The sequence below is a fragment of the Aquarana catesbeiana genome, linkage group LG05, assembly GCF_042186555.1.
Source record: "Aquarana catesbeiana isolate 2022-GZ linkage group LG05, ASM4218655v1, whole genome shotgun sequence".
Taxonomy (NCBI): domain Eukaryota; kingdom Metazoa; phylum Chordata; class Amphibia; order Anura; family Ranidae; genus Aquarana; species Aquarana catesbeiana.
Genome location: NC_133328.1, coordinates 538754732 through 538775004, shown reverse-complemented (window position 1 = coordinate 538775004; position 20273 = coordinate 538754732). Strand labels below are relative to the sequence as shown.

Sequence of the window (20273 nt, the reverse complement as noted above, 5' to 3'; positions counted from 1 at the left end):
CCAACTCTGGGCATCCAAAGGTATAGTTACCCTTAAATATATCTTACCTACGGGTTCTCTTTTACCTCTTTCGGTGCTGAGGGAAACTTATGCAGTACCCGCCTCCATGACCTTTAGGTACTACCAACTTAAACATGCTACCCAGGTGCAAATTCCTAATCCCATAACTCTCCAGACGGACCCCACAGAACGACTCCTGATTTCTAAAACCCTAGACAAACCGCTATCCTCCCTATACTTCTATCTTGCCTCTGCACATGCAATCACACTGACGGCGCTGTATGACAAGTGGAAGTCTGACATCCCGGGGCTGACTGAGGAGGACTGGGAGGACCTGCTGGGTGGATATATCAATACAATTATTTCAGCCAAAGACCGTTTTTTCCAACTTAAGTTCCTCCATAGGGCTTACTATACCCCAGTGAGACTGGCAAGAATCTACCCAGGTGCAAGCCCCCTTTGTAACAGATGTAGTTGCTCTCCGGGTACGATCTTCCATGTGGTGTGGGAATTCCCCCTCATCCGCCCTTTCTGGGAGCAGGTAATAGGAGCCTTGAATGAATTTGGGGACTGGTCCCTTGGTCAGGATCCGATCATAGTGTTACTTGGCTCTATGGAAGATGTGGTGGTCTCCAGACATGTAAAGTTATTTCTATTCTATGCCCTATACTATGATAGCGGGAGATTTTTCTTAGATGGAAGCAAGCAGTACCTCCGACTCTCAGATCCTGAGTAGCAACGATCAACTCTGCTTCCACTATATAAATTGCCCTATGAAAGCAGGAATTGCCCCCCAAAAAATTGACAAAGTTTGGTCACAATGGATAGACGCACAGGGATCCATCCATTGGGTGCATAGTAATGTTCTATGATTTGTTTTAGCACTCTATTGCTCATAAGAGGTTCCTCTCCGTCCATGACCTCCCCCCCTCCCGACCTCCCTCCCTTCCCCCCCCCCCATTTCCTCATAGTATACTGCAGAGATTGTGACTGATTGACTACCTCTTCTCTTCTTTTTGTACACCAGCAAGACTGTTAGCATATAACTTGTTTATGGTTTGACTTCTCTGTCTATCCACCTTTATATCTTCACTATGTACTGTGTCATTGCCAATGTGTGTAAACATTTTATATTTTTTCCCTTTTGTTAACTTGTATAACAATAAAAAAACTTTTCTGTTAAAAAAAAAGAATAGGTAAACCCAACATTTCATATTCCTGAAAGGGCCTGCTTTACCCGTTACTTGTATGAAAAAGTATTCTTTTTGTATTGCTTCCTTTGTGTGACACTCCCGGTGTTCCTGCCAGTCCCTCTGCATTCCTAATAAAGGAAGGCATGGGAGCACATCGCGGTCAGTGTGCTGGCTGTGCTAGGACCTAATCCAAGGATCAGGCTTGTACTGATATCCCCCCTTCCTGCAACAGCCATTCTCTGGGAAGATCAATGTGCTGCTGCTTCTCCTCCCCCAGCTCTTTCGCAGCTGAGAACAGAGGGAATGTGATTACTTATAAAAAAGGGAAAAAAAGGTATTTATAATGATTTTTATATGTATACACAAATGTTTGCCTTTAATTTTTTATAGCTTTGTTTAGGCAACCTGGCGTAATCTTTGTATTCATAGTTCTTCTACTTGCATACCTCTAAAATTGTTTAAATAGAAAAACTTTATAGTGTAGGTAGGTTGAAATATGTTGGTTCTAATGAGTTAGCAGCCGTAAAGCTACATGAACAATTTTGAGCCTGGTCTGAAGTTATTTAAAGGGGTGCATGTTGGTTCTGGTGTATCTGAAGATCTAGGGTCTGTAAACACTACAGGTTATGAAGTAACACCACTACAAGGGGTTAACTTGGCAAGACAAGGAAGAGGAGAGTAATTCATAAGAGTAACCAAGTACAAGTTCAAGACACAAAGCAACCAGTCGTTAGGTCCTCCAGTAGCGAGGGGGGCGATGTTCTGGCTCCCTCCCTAGCGGTCAATATTCAATGGCAACCAGATCCGAACTCACGTTATGGAGGTCTATGGCCTGGTCACGAGGTTTGCAAAGAAAGTACCGTAGTTAATAAGTGCACTCTGCATTAGGTGCACCGCGGGACCCCATTCTGTTACTGGAAGCAAAGTAACAAAGGTACGCTAGACTGGTGGAGTGGGCGCAGGCTCTGCACGTCCCTCCTAATGCACCTAAATCTACCAAGTTACAGTGTGTAGTGACATGGGACAGGACTTTTTAGAGGAACTCTGTATTTTATTACTGTACACAGTGAAAACTTTAGTTTTTGATAAAGGTCTGTCTAACGACTGTATGTTAACGCCATCATTGTATCTAATTGTTTTCCACACTTGTCAACATATTATCGATTGTTAAAGACATAAATGGTACATTTTTTGTCGATCAATGATCAATGCACATGTGCTGCACGTTTTTTCAAAATATTTACGATTGATTTCCCTACTAACGTTTAGAAAATCATACGATTACTCAACAAAATTCCAACATGACAGATCTTTCTTATAGCATAAAACTTTGCATTTTGAGAATAAAAATGCGCCCGCTAACGTTTCTAAATTCGGGTTTATCGAATGCTTTTTCAAACGATTTTCTATCCATGCATAGCCAGATTAACACTTAGCTTCAGGTAACTGTTGTCATGTTCAGTTAGGTGTTTCAAAGTTTTTCTGCTTCTATAGTGCATCCTTTGGAGGATTCTCCAAGGCCCGTCTTGCCCATTGCCACACAGCATCTTTTATTTCTTTGATGTATTTAGGTGTCATTAACCACTTCCTGCCTGCGCTATAGCCGAAAGACGGCTACATCGCAGGCCTTAATTGCCAAGAGGGTGTCAATAGACATAATCCTGTGCATGAGCTTCCTGCACGCAGACTCGGCTGATCACAGGTCAGAGTAAGGGGCCAATCCTGGCCCCTTACCACGTGATCAGCTGTCAGCCAACGACAGCTGATCATGTGATGTAAACAGAAGATCGGTAATCGCCTTTTTTTCTCCCCACGCTAACAGCGTGAGGAGAAAAAAAAAGCTGATCACTGGCTTCTGTCAAAGGGACATCGGTCCCGAACAGGAAGAGCCACCTCTGCCTCATCTGTGCCCACCAGTGCCGCCTGTCAGTGCATATCAGTGCCGCCAATCAATGCCCACCAGTGCCACCTATCAGTGCCCACCAGTGCCACCTATTAATACCCACCAGTGCCACCTATCAATGCCTATCAGTGCTGCCAATCAGTGCCTCATCATCGGTGCCACCTATAAGTGCTGACTTTCAGTGTCACCTACCAGTGCCCATCAATGCCACCTATCAGTCCCCCTCAGTGCCACTTATCAATGCCCTTCAGTAAAGCCGATCAGTGCCACCCATCAGTGCCACCTCTCAGTGCACATCAGTGCCACCTATTAGTGCCTATCAGTGCAGCATATCAGTGCCCATCAGTGCAGCCTCATCAGCGCACATCAATGAAGGAGAAAAATTATCCCTTTGCAAAATTTTATAACAAACTATAAAACTGTTTTGTTCTTTTCATTTTCAGTCTTCTTTAATTTTTTAGCAAAAAAGGAAAAGCCCAGCAGTCATTAAGTACCACCAAAAGAAAGCTCACTTTGTGGGGAGAAAAATGATTAAAATGTAATTTGGGTAGAGTGTTGTATGACCGCACAATTGTTATTCAAAGAGTGACAGCGCTGAAAGCTGAAAATTGGTCTGGGCAAGAAGGGGGTTTAAGTGCCCAGTAAAGTGGTAAGTAAACTTGGTGCATGCACATGAAAATCCTAGACATAGAAAATACAGTTGAAGGATTTTGCATTAAACAATCTGCTCAACAAATAAAAAACAGGTACTCAATCAATTTTTAACTTAACTTACCTGTGTAGTATACAATTGTAAGGTATACACCTAGTACAAAAAAAGTAAAACTATCCCCAGTATAGTACATTCCAATATATTCGTGAATGAGAATATACTAAATATGCAGCTTTGGTGTAATATATGTGTTTACCTTACCAGCTCTTGCATGTGTTGTTGGTGAATGGAGTCATTGGAGTGGCTGTGCAAATCAATGTACCCCAACATATAGAGTGCGCAGGCGTGACGTTCTACAGGAGGCGGAGAATGGCGGAGAGCCCTGTCCACATCTGGAGGAGAAGGCTGGGTGTCTTGAATATTTCACACACCAAGGCATTGAGTGTGGACATTTACATGGTACGATACAAAATAATAAAAGCTGTAGAGTTTACTCTAAAGGCTCAGAATTAAGATATAGCTTAGATATGTGTGATTTGTTTTGTTACTAATCAAAATTCGGACAAAAATGTCACTATTCAGAAATTTGGATACATCACAATCACAATAGAAACTAATTTCAATGAATGCTAAATACATTATAATGAAACAACAAATGAATTCATATTCATTCATTTCATTCAGATTACATAATGTGATAGCTTGGCCCTTTTGTCGATGTTTGAAGATTACAAAATAACGTAACAACATAACAAATGATCCAAACTGATTCTGATCTATTTCGTCTTTATGTTGCATCAACATTTTTCATTATTATGAAAAATGCACGACATATGAAATAAAAACATATTACAATAAATACAGTATTGTTATTATTATTATACAGGATTTATATAGCACCAACAGTTTGCGCAGCGCTTTACAACATAAGGTATAAAAGTGAAATGAAATGATGATTCCTACTTCCAAAATAACGTAACAGCATAACAAATGATCCAAATTGGTTGTTATCAATTTCATCTTTATGTTGCATCAACATTTTTCATTATAATGAAAAATACACGACATATGAAATAAAAACAGATTGCAATAAATACAGTATTATTATTATTATTATATAGAATATATATAGCGCCAACAGTTTGCACAGTGCTTTACAACATAAGGTATGAAAGTGAAAAAAGATGATGATTCCTACTTATTTACATCTCTAATATAGGTTTACTGTAAGTATCAGAAAGAAGGTATATCGTTATCAGAGACTATATGAACTCTACAAAATATAGTACATTTCCAATTAGATTTCCAAATACAAAATAAGGACCACCAAAAATGTACAAAATGTAAAGAAAGGAATAGCAGCATTCAGATTTGCTCTGTATTAGTGATATTTTTAAAAGTAGAAGGCAGCAAAATGACATATAGTAATTTTAACTATGAGATTAATGGCCATTAAGGCAGGCCATAGACGGGGCATAAAAGGAATTCGCAAAATTCCCCCATCAACACAGACAGTGCTGACAGGAGAATCGGCAATTGTCTTCTCCCGGCGGGGAAGTGGGGGAAGCTGTCCCTGCTGGGAGAAGACAGTGATTATCGCTAGGAGCTATAGCAGCCGCTAGCAGTAATTGCAAGAGAATCCAGCAGGCTGGTTTTACCCAAGCTGATCGATCAACTTTCTGCTGAACTGGCCGAGATTTTAACCGTGTATGGCCGGCCTAAGAGATGGGAAAGAGGGAAATCTTTTAGCACAAAGTATGTAGGCAAAAGACTATAAAGCATTAATACAAACAAAAATATTGGTTAAATTGATAAGTGCATTTTTACTGCTACTTTTGCAGTATTTATAACACAAGGGTAATGTCACAAAAACATTTTTCATGACATCCTGTGATTTCATATCTGCAGTTCTGTCATTCAAGATAATTGTCACCCATACAAAGCAATCTGTAACAGAGGACACTGTTTCACATTGGTTTCCATAGTCAGGTGGTTGACTTTTTACAACATGATTCTCAAATTACAAAGAAATCATTGGCATAAAAAGCTCTCGTGTGACACTGTCAGTGTACAGAATGTTTTTGTGTGATTCACTTCCAGGTTTATGTTGGCTCATAACATATATATGTTTCTCTATTTCCAGTGCCTGCTTTTATTACGACTTTTGAGTACAACAAAGCCAGAAGGAAGCGTGCATTGTCTCCAGACTGGGCTTCCCATACAGAAGATCCTGGGTATTCATTTAATCATATTGTGAAATATTACAGTAGGGTTGCTGATGTAGGTGCAGGGGCCAATCCCAGTAGTCTTTAGGCATCTAATGTTATCATGAATAGACAGAAAGGCCAAGTCTGACTTTCTGTTTGTAGGCTGACACTCGGCTTCCAGACACTAGCACTGTGCATGAATAAATAAAAATGAAATATTGAGAGTAGTCCAATAGAGAGGCAATGCAATGCACATGAATTCTAGCACTTATTCCTAGTTGGCACAGAGCACAGAACAAAATCCCTCTGTGACGAGTTCCACGACACTGATACAGGATATTGCGCAATGGGGGGGGGAGGGTATTTATAGAAGAAATACCAACAGTTGTTTGGAATTAAGGCCCTCTAAAATGGCATGTACCAAATTAAAAAATCTCTACTATTCGTTTTGGTAACTTTACTGACATATGCAGTGGATTCAGGTAGTTCTTAAGAGCGACCCTTTTACAAAGTGATGCTATAATGCACCACATTAAAAAATAATTACCTGAAGTTTGTAGATAACAAAACTGGAGGTAATTAGGACCGACTCTAATTTGGCGTACAGGAACAGGCAAAGTTCCTGTTCCTGTGCACATGTAGTAAACAGCATATTTGCAGGTGCTGCTCCCTCCCTGTTACTGGTTGTTAAGGATGCTGTTGGCTTCACAGTCATCAGGGGAGAGCTCCGTTGTACTGAAGTGTTTGTATGGACACTCTGGTCTGGTAATTGAGTCTGTCGCCTACACTGACATTTGTTACATAGTTACATAGTAGGTGAGGTTGAAAAAAGACACAAGTCCATCAAGTCCAACCTATGTGTGTGATTATGTGTCAGTATTACATTACATATCCCTGTATATTGCGGTCATTCAGGTGATTATCTAATAGTTTCTTGAAGCTATCAATGCTCCCCGCTGAGACCACCGCCTGTGGAAGGGAATTCCACATCCTTGCCGCTCTTACAGTAAAGAACCCTCTACGTAGTTTAAGGTTAAACCTCTTTTCTTCTAATTGTAATGAGTGGCCACGAGTCTTATTAAACTCTCTTCTGCGAAAAAGTTTTATCCTTATTGTGGGGTCACCAGTACAGTATTTGTAAATTGAAATCATATCCCCTCTCAAGCGTCTCTTCTCCAGAGAGAATAAGTTCAGTGCTCGCAACCTTTCCTCATAACTAAGATCCTCCAGACCCTTTATTAGCTTTGTTGCCCTTCTTTGTACTCGCTCCATTTCCAGTACGTCCCTCCTGAGGACTGGTGCCCAGAACTGGACAGCATACTCCAGGTGCGGGCGGACCAGAGTCTTGTAGAGCGGGAGAATTATCGTTTTATCTCTGCAGTTGATCCCCCTTTTAATGCATGCCAATATTCTGTTTGCTTTATTAGCAGCAGCTTGGCATTGCATGCCATTGCTGAGCCTATCATCCACTAGGACCCCCAAGTCCTTTTCCATCCTAGATTCCCCCAGAGGTTCTCCCCCCAGTGTATAGATTGCATTCATATTTTTGACACCCAAATGCATTATTTTACATTTTTCTACATTGAACCTCATTTGCCATGTAGTCGCCCACCCCATTAATTTGTTCAGGTCTTTTTGCAAGATTTCCACATCCTGCGGAGAAGTTATTGCCCTGCTTAGCTTAGTATCGTCTGCAAATACAGAGATGGAACTGTTTATCCCATCCTCCAGGTCGTTTATGAACAAATTAAATAGGATTGGTCCCAGCACAGAACCCTGGGGGACCCCACTACCCACCCCTGACCATTCTGAGTACTCCCCATTTATCACCACCCTCTGAACACGCCCTTGTAGCCAGTTTTCAATCCATGTACTCACCCTATGGTCCATGCCAACGCACCTTATTTTGTACAGTAAACGTTTATGGGGAACTGTGTCAAATGCTTTTGCAAAATCCAGATACACCACGTCTACGGGCCTTCCTTTATCTAGATGGCAACTCACCTCCTCATAGAAGGTTAATAGATTGGTTTGGCAAGAACGATTCTTCATGAATCCATGCTGATTACTGCTAATGATATCATTCTTATTACTAAAATCTTGTATATAGTCCCTTAGCATCCCCTCCAAGAGTTTACATACTATTGATGTTAGGCTAACTGGTCTGTAATTCCCAGGGATGTTTTGTGGGCCCTTTTTAAATATTGGTGCTACATTGGCTTTTCTCCAATCAGCTGGTACCATTCCAGTCAATAGACTGTCTGTAAAAATTAGGAACAACGGTCTGGCAATCACCTGACTGAGTTCCCTAAGTACCCTCGGATGCAGGAACATAGGAATTCTAAAGAGTGTCCTAAACACTCTATGAATTCCACTGATTATCTGTTAAAATCACTAGAACATGCAGACGTATGCAGTCATGATAAAGAAATATTTGCAACGTGGGGACCTTTTATCACTCATCTCTCAAAGAAGTGACTTTAGCAGACTGAAATTTTGATTGACTGCTTTGGATTGTTCTACTTTGTACATGAATATTACTGGTTGCGGAGCTTCATTGAAGAAGCCTTAGATAGAAAAAGGAAATACCCCCAAACTGATGGGACTTTAGCGGCAACAAAATAATAATATGATAAAAATAGTTTATTCAATATTATACATCAATAACAAATTTCAAACCAATAATATAGCTGTTTTGGTGGTGATAATTCCCATGAAGTATCCAGACGGCCCAACGCGTTTTGGGACGAGTTGCCTCCCTTCGTCAGGGGAAAATGTCCGGAGGAAATCACACTATACAATGAAATCACATATATAAATTAATAACAATATAAATGATAATTGTAAACAGTTGCTTAAGACATAGAAAATACAGCATAATGATTGCATAATAAAGAGCATACCCAAAGTAGTCACCATGAAAATTCACTGCCGGAACAATGGCGGCACCTAAAATTTTGATTGACTGCTTTGGATTGTTCCATTTTGTACATGAATATTACTGCTTGTGGAGCTTCATTGAAGAAGCCTGGAACATCTTTATTGTTTGTAGCTGCCTTACTTATATCTTTGTTATTTACAGTGTATCTTCACGCAAAGTGTATTACATTTTAAACATTTCATGTTATGCCTAATGGGCCAACTGGGCATTCGAGGTTATCTTGGTATATTAAAAAATAAAAAGTTAAAACCAGGAACCTGATAAATATTGAAATGAAGGAGGGTACCACCATGAATATTAGCAAGGTGTGTACATTAGATAAACTTCCACGAAAAAGAAAAGAGAAATAATTATGGTTATCTTGGTATGTTTGCATCTCAAGGGAGCCTTGTTGATGTTCTCTGTGATAAAATACCTTCTCCATTCACCCACGGCTCTGACAGTGGTCCCCTTCCTATCATTGTGTATATAGACATGCATGTAGTGAACCTGAGCATTTATATTGTATTTATGCATCACTCTGTAAAAAAAAAAAAAATCTTTGGCTGGTCAGCCTATGTCTGCATATTTGCCTCTTTTGTCTATTGGCAACTTAACAATCAAGAATACATATAGTAGATAGTGGTATAGCAGACAGAAGACAAAGCAAGCAGACTGTCTTGACTGCAGGCACAACTAGTATTTGGCAAATAACTTTGAATACTGCTGGTAACACCTCACTGAGGTGCATCTGCCAGATTACATACAAAATGTCACTTTCTTTCTGCAGAATTATTGCTAATGAGGGAGCAACAACATAGTGACACCCCCTGGTTAAGAAAATGAGATATTGACACCATAGGAGAGGGTCAGTGGACTTTTAGTAATTTGGTAGCTGGTGAGTGGTTACCAGTGGCATAATCACTTTAGTCTTAGGCACCTTCATCAAATTCTTTAGAATGGCTGAGGGTTAAGAGGTTACATTTAGGATGGATATTGGAGTGCTTCACTAGTTAAAGATCATCCCTTCAACGTATGTTGTGGTTCCTAAGTGTACTTAGTTATATATCTAGGATTGGGCCAATTTTATAGCTCGGTGTGTGTCTTAAATGGTTTACATATGGTAAATGATGGTAATCTTCCAATAATCGCCAACAGATATTGTGTGGAGTTTCAGATTGAATCCTTATCTCCAGCTTGTCTAACAGAGGACCGTCCACATGCCCGTTGGATGCTCTACCTACGGGAAGGGTACACAGTATGTGTTGCCTGTCAGCACCCTGCAATGCATATTAGAAATCATCGATGCTTTGGTGATGGCAGTGATGCCAATGAGTGAGTAAATTTCCCCTTCATGTTGGAAGTAGCAATAATATATGTATAACATAAAATATGTAAAACTTTCATATCAATCCTAAAGACAAGCATGTAAATAAAGAAATAAAACCTTCAAATTATTGGAAAAAAACTTTTTTTAAAAGGACTCAAGTTAATACATGTTTTTATTGCTTAGTGAGTGCATATTGACTGGCCAATCCATAGTGAATTTTCCACAATCTTTGACAAAGAGCTTATCAGCAATGTATCAGACCCCTGATGTTGTTTATTAAACAAGAGAAGTTGCTGCATTTTGGAATGTTATGGTTCATGCCCTTGCCACTCTGGGCACCTGGGATTAATCTGCAGCAGCATTATAAGGGTGTTAGCGGACACATGTCTGCTGACATCTGCCGCTCTGCTCTATAGATGGTCCGATCGAGTCCGCCTGAAAAACTGACAGGCAGACCCGATTGGTCCGTCAGTGTGAAAGGGGCCTTAAGGTGTACTACATACTGATTATCTTCCCCATGAGTAAGCTCCGGTGGATGAGGTGAAATGCGTTGGGGCGTGGCCTGACGGGGTTCCAGGCTGAAACTGCCATTCACTATTACACAGCAGGCTTTGACTTGATGTGCGGCTCAGGGACACCTATCACTCTCTACAATTGCCTGGAGCATAGACGAGCTCCCTACCCGGCCAGGATTCACAGAGGTTGGTACAGGACTTCGTTCCCATACAACCTGAGCTGCTCACACACATATCCTTGGTTCATGCAGATTATCTTACTCTATCAAAAATATTAAGCTCTTAAGTTAGATTGAGGTAATCATGATGGTTGAGAACCACAAATAAGTATACAAGATGACTTAAAGTGGAGTTCTAGGCAAAAATGGAACTCCTTTGAAAACATAAGTACACCCCACCCCCCTCATTTTTGTTTTTTCATACCCTTTTCGTATAATTTTTTCAGGACTTCTATCCCATGGCAACGCGGCGAGGTACATCACTTCCATGTTTTTTTTGTGCCCTTCTCCTTCCCCCTGTCGCCTTCTGGGACCTGTGTGTGTCCCAGAAGATGACGGGACCATTCAGAGAATAGGAAACAGGCTGTGAAGCCACAGGGCTTCACTTCCTGTTTTCCTTAGTAAGGATGCCGATGCCTGCACTCGGAGCCGATAGACGGGTTGGCTTTGGGTGCCGACATTGCGGGCTCAGCCCGGCCAAGTAAGTGTCCTTATATTAAAAGGCATCAGCTACAGTATTTGTATTTTTTTTTCACCCAGGCTGAAACTCCGCTTTAACTTACATAATGATATCTTGCTAAGTTAGTATGATTGTGGAACCTATAAGCAATGCCACTTACCCAATTTCTTTGGTGTTTTAGTGTTAGGAATAAAAAAGAAAATGAGGGTTAAAGCATTTTTTTAAAATCATTTGTTATTATATATTGTACATTTAAAAAAATGTTTGCTCCACCGACCGATCTTTCTATGTTTATTTTCAGGAATCAGATTCTTCACTGGCAAGCTGTGGGCAATGCCAGGTGTTATGGGACCTGGAGAAAAGTAAGACAAGCTGACAAGTGCTCATGCCCCATGGTGCACAGCTTTATATTTACGTAACAGAGGACTTGTAGCCCTACCTGCATTTTTAATGAATATTCTAAACACATAAAAGGCAAAAATAAAATAAATAAATAATGTTTGCTACTGGTAAAAGCACTAACAGTCAAAAACATATGTATAGTGGTCAGAAGTCACAATGGGCAAGATACTTCCACTGGTCATAATTTCAGCTATGGAATTTTCACAAGCAGTGGCACAGATATAAGACCTTCTTTAGAAAATTAACAAACATTTGAGTTATGCGTGATGGATAGTTAGATCCGGCAAGCAATGAAAGTTGCCAGGATCAGTCTCAGAAATCTTGCAGGAAGATGGAAAATGTATGGTAATCATTCAAATCTGAACTAGATCATGGCTTCCACAACTGCTACTAGAATACCTTTACTGTAACTGACAAAAGATCTGGCCGTCTGTAACCAATGTAGAATAGAACTGTGACCAGACTAACAACATTGAACTACTTACCTACAGTATGCTTGGCAAGCAATTAAAGCCCAACTCCAGGAACAAAAGCAAAAAAAAATAAAAATTAACCCTTGCAGTGGTGCCCCCCATATTGCAGGGGTTAAATGCTTGTTAAATCTGGGGATTGAGGAATTGGCTGTATTACTTACTTTTGTCCTTGCTCCAGCAGGCTCTCGAGATGAGTGCAACCACTTTCCCCCAGCCTCCTTTATAAATTGTTCCTGGTCACACTCCCGCCTCCACCATGTACAATATAGGGTTAATAGCCCTGCACTGTACGTGATGATGCGGAGGCTCTATCCACAGATCTGAGCTTTGGGGAGAAGAGGAGAGCACCAGAGCCTTCAGGGAGTCAGATAAGTAACAGAGCCTTGTCTGCAATCCCCTAGATTTAAAGTACTATTAAACCGTCAGTTTTTTAAAGCAGCTGATTTAATCACCTAATGAGTGTGCAACTTCTTTATCTTTTAATCCTTGTCTATGTTCCTCTATTTATACTGGTGTCATAACCGCTGCCTCATGGTTCCTTTTTCAGGGTGGCTCTTTTCTCTTGCAGCATTTTATGGAGCTACCCTTGCATGCAGGGACAGAGTTGTGTCTGAATGCACTATGTGCATCAATAGAAACACACAGCCCCATAGCCTATGGATGGCAAGGCCCTACCCTGCTCCTCCCCCTTCACTTCTAGAAGCTAATGGACTGTCTCAAGACTTCAGTGTCCATTGTTAATTCTTTACTGTGCTTAAAAAGTTCAGGGAGGCAGCACTGAAAGTTGTATACTCCTGGGTGAGAATTTTAATTGGGGAATGTTTTTTTTTTTTTTTTGGGCTTTAGGGCCATTTTACACTGCTGCAATGCGGGAACCCTGAGAATCCACTGCGGGTTCCCGCATCGCATGTCTCCCGGCGACAGTTCACACTGCCCTATGCGAACTGCTGGGAGTGTCAGTTAAAAGTTAATGACACCCCCAAATCAGTTCTCATATTGCAGTGTGATCTACAAACCTGGACAGGAATTGGATCGCATGGGTGTGAACACCCATGCGATCCGATTCTGCTGCCGACCAAAAAAAAGGGTTCCGTGCGAGTTTGGTCCGAATGCGATGCAAATTCAGCCATACCATATGTATGGCTGAAATCGCATCGCACAGAGATCGCATGTGATTTGCACTGCGGTGCGCATGACATCTGATCTCGGACATTGCACCAGTAGGAACCGGCCCTTAATAAGCTTTAAAAAAAAAAAAAAGACATTACTTATCTCAGCTGTAGGCACTGTGGAGCAATTCATCCTCAAATTTCACAAGAGATCAAGTGAAGTCCTGGAAGTCAGTAATCTGCATATAAGCTTTTTCCCTGCTCTCTGTACACCTGTTGTATTTGAATTATAGATTGGAAGGCTGGCAGGCTGCCAACTCACTGTTGACAGGGGGAATAAAACCATATCTGAGGGAAAATGTTAGTGAAAATATTCTCAGTACTTTGAGGATGAAGAACTCCATGGTAAGGAAATGAGAAATTAATCACTAATGCCTCAGCTCCACTAAACGCCTTTTCTCCTAGTAGGAGAAAAACTGCTTAAAATAAGCATTAAAAGCCACGTATTGCATACCCGTTATGTGCGCGTGCACATCTGTGCTTGTAAATGCATCCTATTTCCCAGAATATCCTAGCAATCAGAATGCATTAACTGGCAAACACGCATAAACACATCTAGCGTTTAGGTGCATTCTGCGGGGTTTTCTTCTGCCAAAACACTCCTCTTCTAATGTGCTTGTAAATACCTATGTGTGCATGGACACATAGGCTAACATAGGCAAACGGAGGCAGAAAAAAAAATACTGAATGCTTAAAAAAGTGACATGTGCATGAGGCCTAATATTTTTCGTATTTTCGTGATGAAAACAAAGCAATTATTACATAGGCGATTTTATATAATGCTACTAAATGATGCAGTCTTTTTAGCAGTCACCTCATTTGCATCATGCTACAATAAATGTGTTGCAAATGAAGTGACCAAAAATGGCTAGTTTTGGTCTAGGGGTTCGGAGAGCCAAGATATACACACCTAACCTTCCATGCGCAAGACTGGTCCCTTTGGTTCCTGCCTCCCTGTGGTCCAGCGGTCTTGTGGGGTGGACTGTTTCTGACGTCACCACGCCCATAGACCGACTCTGGACACAAAGATGTCAGGAACAGTTCACCGTTGGAGGTGGGGGAGCACCGCGTTCTGAAGGTTCGGGGGAGTATAGGTGCTGTGTTCACCGGCACCGATAGACAAAACAAGCAGCTAACTCATGCAGAGCCCCATTGCATGGGAAAAAAATGTGCCTGGAATTGGGCTTTAAAGAGCCAATGAACTTTAGGCTTTACAGAGGAAGACATGAACATATGTTGGTATGAGTTTTTTGACAAGTGACAAGACAACAGAGCACCTGGATGGAAATAGATGGAAACCACACCAAAAAAAGGAACTGAACTAAGGATCCCAAGCTCTCACTAAGACACAATGGACAGAATTTTTGAAACAGAGATATTCTCAATATACTGACACATTTTTTCTACATAGTAAATAACCCTTCTACATTCCTGTTTGGAATTAAAAAAACTGTTACCTTTTGTTCAACATTTACTAAGGAATACACCACTATATATTGTATAAGGTTTTGTATCACAAACTTTACTGTCTAAATGTTAAAGAAAGAATGTAATAAAATATTTTATGTAATAATTGTGTATTTTTTAAAAACTTTCTACATATTGGAAGCCTCAAGTTTTCAGAATACCACTAAAACAGTTTTCATTATAAAATATATTATATATGATACTGGTGATCATAAGGCTGTAATTGTCTTGCTAACTAAACTGTCCAGTATTCTCCGCTTCCCCTCCTGAAAGTTCAAAGCTGGGGGTCTTCTAGGCCCTAGCCATTAGGTCAAGTACAGTAAAACCTTGGTTTGAGAGTAACTTAGTTTAAGAGCGTTTTGCAAGACCAGCAACATTTTTAAATTATTTTTGACTTGATATACAAACAATGTCTTGATATAAGAGTAGCGTCATGTCACAACTGAGTATAAAAGAGAAGAGAGGTGCCTCTAAGTGTATCAATATGGTTACATTTAATGAAGGTACAACATTTAGCAATTCACATGGCTGATGATTAAAACATTAACATCTAAGTATGCAGGCATCCGGGGTAAAGCTGTCCACATAGACCATCCTCCGCACTGCCATCAACGTCGTCCCTTCCCCACTGTACTCCACCAGTACTTCAAGCCTCGCTGTCAGATCGCTCTACTGCAGGGTTGTCTTCCCAGTCATGAGTGCAGACTGACAGCGGTGAGAGCCGGCGGTGCGGGGGGGTGGTCTATGTGGAGAGCTTTACCCCCGATGCCTGTGCCGATCATCAACCATGTGAGTTGCTAAATGTTGTACCTTCATTAAATGTAACCATATTGCTACACTTGGAGGCGCCTCTCTTCTCTTTTATACTCTGTAGCTCCTGCTGGATTTTGCTTCTAATCCCCTTGTGGAGGCTTTCATTTGTGGATGGACATTATATGGTTACGCAACATTGCTATAATCCTTTTATATGGACTATAAACTGAAGGACCTATGAATAAATGGTTGTGGAACAAATCACTTGAGTTTCCATTATTTCTTATGGGGGAATTTGCTTTGATATACAAGTGCTTTGGATTACAAACATGTTTCTGGAACAAATTATGCTTGCAATCTAAGGTTTTACTGTACCTGAATAGGAACTTGACCTAATAGCTAAGGCCCAGAAGACCCCCAGATGATGATGAAGGCAGACCCTCTTACTGCTCCAGTCCAAACACCCTTTGACAAGAAGACAGAGATTGTAGAGATAACAAAGCACGTGTACTGGTGGTTGTTGTTGGCCTCACAGGTTGTCAAAGGGTCTAAAGGGAGGAGTAGGTGTAGTTCACCAGTGAGACAAGGTGAAGACAACAGCCGAGGTCAGCAGCAGGCGAGCAGTGCACTGCCAATCAGCAGTGCCAGGTCAGCAGGCAGAGACTCAATCAGGAACAGGCCAGGTAAGTAATCTGCAGATAGTGAAGTAATAGAAAGTTAAGAAAGAATTGTTGCCAATAAAGCAAGCAAGGGTCAGTGCAACAACAGATAAGCAGAATTTGCAGATGGTAAAAGGGTAAACCCTTCTCGCTGCAGTTATCTGCTGTGCTGATAGTCATCCACTGCACACATCTGGCCGTGTACCAGTCTACACTTTCAGGCTCTGTACACAGCCCCGGAGGCTGAGTAAGAGCAAAATGCTGGCAATGGACAGCTGCCACTGGTAAGCACAATGAACTAACCGCACCAACCAATGAGAGTCTCTTCTTCTGTATTGGATGTAAGAAGAGACTGCAGCAGGGACCAAAGAAGCGGGAAGGGTGTTGGGAATTCATCTTTAATTTCTTGGGGTTTTTTTTGTTTTTTTTTTTTTATGTAAGGATGGAAATACCTTTTACGTAACTAGCCAGGTTGGTAACAGGAATCAGTCAGGATGCAGGAATTGCAGGTCATAGGAATACTGTTCAGCACTGGACTGGCAGTGCTCAACTTAAAAAGCCTGTTTGGGGCCACTGTGAGCACTAAATGTGCATGCATACCTGCATCCATGCTGTGAGATGCATGCAGAAAACTGCACTTGACTGCACAGAGGTGCAGGTGCGCAACCTTGATTCTGGGTTTACAGGCTGGAATGATCCCACCTCGCTTTACAACATGGCTTTCCATGGGTTGTTGTAGAGATTACAGATAAAGAGTGTGGTAATTGAGTAAACTCAAGTCTAATATTTTTCTAAATCCCCTAAAAACAACCATAGGTCCTTTTAAATCCACATGTTTAGATATTCTCACACTTCCCCTGTTGGTTCCTACCAAGATATGCTGCTGGACGCTTCCTCTGAGGCCATATTAGCGAATGCGATTTAAATCTGCTCAATGCACTTAGGAGTCGACTCCGCAAAATCCTCTCTAAGTATCTGCTTTCCCAGGTTTCTGTACTCATGATCTCTGTTCAAGTTCTGATACCCGTTTATGGCCTATTCCTCCATGCTGATCCTTGTTATCCAGCTGCCCTGATCCTTTGCCTAATTCTCCACAATCCTTGTTCTCTGCCTGGCCTGACCTTTTGCCCATTTGCATGAGCTGTGAGAGTCTGTCTCTCAGCAACTGTGTAATTTAGGGATTGATGGAGGCAACTATGAGACACAAGACCCTCATGCAGGAACGAATCAGAGGTCTCCTCTGGTCTCTGAGTGCCCAGACATGAAAATAGAGGGACAGAAGCTTGTCCTGAGCTAGGAAGATCCTGGACAGGGCTGTACCTAATATCAGGCCCAGTTTCTCAAATCTGCAAGATTGATGATGGAACCAAAGCCCTGCCAACTCTGCACTGGATGTTGGTTAACAGGGATAGGGAGGACTGGTACTTTAACAGGAGATCATCTAGGTAGCCCATAATATGAATTTCTTGAGCACTGAGCAGAGCCAAGACTGGGGAAAGCACCTTGGTGACAACTCAGGGGGCCGTGAAGATGCCAACGGGGAAGGTGACAAATTCTGTTCACCACTGTAAAACACAGATAGTACTGATGAGACAAAAAGATGGGAATGCAAACTTTAAAAGCATGAAGCAGGGAGGCACTCTGGACCCAGGTGTCTGAGATTTCCTAGGACCCAAAGGTCTGACAGACTTCCGCCCACTCTGAGAAATGGGGACACTCCATCACTGGGAAGAAGCCTTAGAACCATCCTTGGCTTTGGAGGGTCATGTCTTCTGATGAAAGTATGATTAGCTTAGATTTGGAACCAGAAGCAAGGGAAAAGCCTTAAGAGTGGAAGTTCTACTGGCAGAGGTGCAAGCCTTCGTTTTCCGTGGAAGGGTACCTTTACCCCCTGTAATCTCCCTGATGTATTTATCCTAAAAGGTACCAAACAGGTGATTGCATTCAAAGAGAAACCGCTCAAGGCATTCATCATTTAAGCCAAAGGATCCTGCACATATGGATGGCAAAAAACTCATCCTGGAGATCTGAGGAAGTGTGTCAGTCAAGCTGTTCACGCAGTAGCCTAGGGCCATAGGTAAAAGGTCTGTCTGTGGAAAGAGTAATCTGTCGGATGGAATTAGGATCTCGGGCTATGTGTTTAGTCCAGACCGTAATGAAAAGAAACAACTGCCTGGTTGCATGGCTGGGCCCACTAGGAAAAAGTGAATCCTAAAAATGGCCTCTACATTCTTGTCTACCAGGTTCTTGAACACTTGATAATCCTCCATGGGGCCTATGGAGATCTTAAGACAAAAAATGTCAGGATCTACCACAGGAATTGTCAACTTTATCAGGAAAAATTTCAACTGGATTCTGCTGAGTGAAGCATTTTGAAAGAGTACAAATCTTCTCCAGATGAGATTTAGATCAGGCGTTACCAGTGAGTGGACTGAGAAAGACTTAGCTGGTGTAGGTAATTTAGGTGACCCATGTTGGATATCTCAGGCTGCTTCAATACTAAGCAGGAGCATACAATATCAGTGAGAGTAGATATGGTATCCTTAAAACCTAACTCCAGGGATACTATGACTTTAAATAGTTTGTTTGGAGAAAGCTAACAGATGTGACCACTGGGAGCTTGTATAAACATATATAGCATAAGCTACATACAGTATACAGCACTGTATTCTACCAGCGGGATGTTCAACAAACAAAATCAAGTTGGGGCTGAGTCCTGCTTAGCCTTTGAGAAGAAGCTTTGTATTTTTATGAATGAATACAAGTCTTATTCTGGTTGGTTGAGGTGGAGAGGTGGGCAGATGATATTATGATGTCTCCCGCCACGAATCAGAGGAGTTCACTTTGCCACCCTGACCCACTGATTCTTACCTCTTCAGCTATCTGCCCACTACTTCCTACATCACAAAAGAAGGATCACTGGAATAGCTAGCATCAGCAGGGAAGAGATTTTAGTTTGTTTTGTTACTTAAACCTACAAACATGTTACTTTTTTATTTAAAAATGTTGTGTAGTTTACCGAGGAATGTAATTATGAAATGCTAAGCTGCCAGTCTAGAGAGTGTTCAGAAGATCCACTGTTGTGGTGACATTTATTGTGGGCTAGCCTTGATTAGCTGATGATTGTGCAATATGGGAATAGTATAAATGAAAGTGTACATTCACTTTATGTAGTCAGCAACATGGGTTTAATTGGCTGGCATGCCAGTTAGTTTTAGAAACAGTAGTCAGTAGTCAGCCTTTCTTCTTTATTTAAAGTCCTACACACGTTTTTTTTTTTTTTTTTTCTGATGTGAAATTTTGAGTTAAGTTGTGCCATAATCGGGATAAATAAAGGCTCTCATACATGAAAGTGGTAATTTATGGATGCCCATAGTAATTATTAAGCATTCAGCTGAGAATTTTTCTAGTTTAAATGAGAAAATTAGGGAAATAACTAGAAATATATAAAGTATTTCAGATTTTCCACACTCAATCAGCGCTGCAGGCTTTAGCCTGCAACGCTGATCAGTGTATTCTGACCGCAGGGAAGGCTCCCCACTCTCAGAATACAAAGATAAAGTGGAAGGATTCCCTCATCCACCACAAGTGTGTGGATAGGGAATCAGGACAGTTTTCGTTCAACCTGCTGGCTGAACGAAAAAAAACCTCATCTTCATCTATGGGCTGTAGTAGTTATAGTTTATTTATAAACAAAGCATGCAAATGGCATTTACAACAGGAGCGCCTGTAACACAGACCTGGGATGAAAACCAATACCAGTGATTTCCCAGGAAGGAGAAGGACCAGGCCATATTAAGAACATTTTTTCCATCACTTCCTGTGTCTGTCACATGGTATAACCGGAATGAGACATATGGTGAATTCATGCCAATGGGGACACAGACAGCAATAGGAATTTCTGAGATTTTTAACCCTATTCCATTCAAAGCACTGATAAATGTTTTAACTG

The 20273-nt window shown here is 41.3% G+C and overlaps 1 protein-coding gene across 1 annotated transcript in view; it reads left to right on the top strand.

Annotated features, from left to right (window-relative positions):
* SBSPON (somatomedin B and thrombospondin type 1 domain containing) overlaps positions 1–14652 on the top strand; it is a 33811-nt gene extending 19159 nt beyond the window's left edge. The window contains exons 2-5 of the mRNA XM_073631798.1: positions 4013–4207; positions 5892–5982; positions 10034–10210; positions 11700–14652. Coding sequence (XP_073487899.1) covers positions 4013–4207; positions 5892–5982; positions 10034–10210; positions 11700–11817 — 581 coding nt within the window. The 3' untranslated portion in view covers positions 11818–14652. The remainder of the gene's footprint in view (positions 1–4012; positions 4208–5891; positions 5983–10033; positions 10211–11699) is intronic.
* Positions 14653–20273: the final 5621 nt, after the last annotated feature.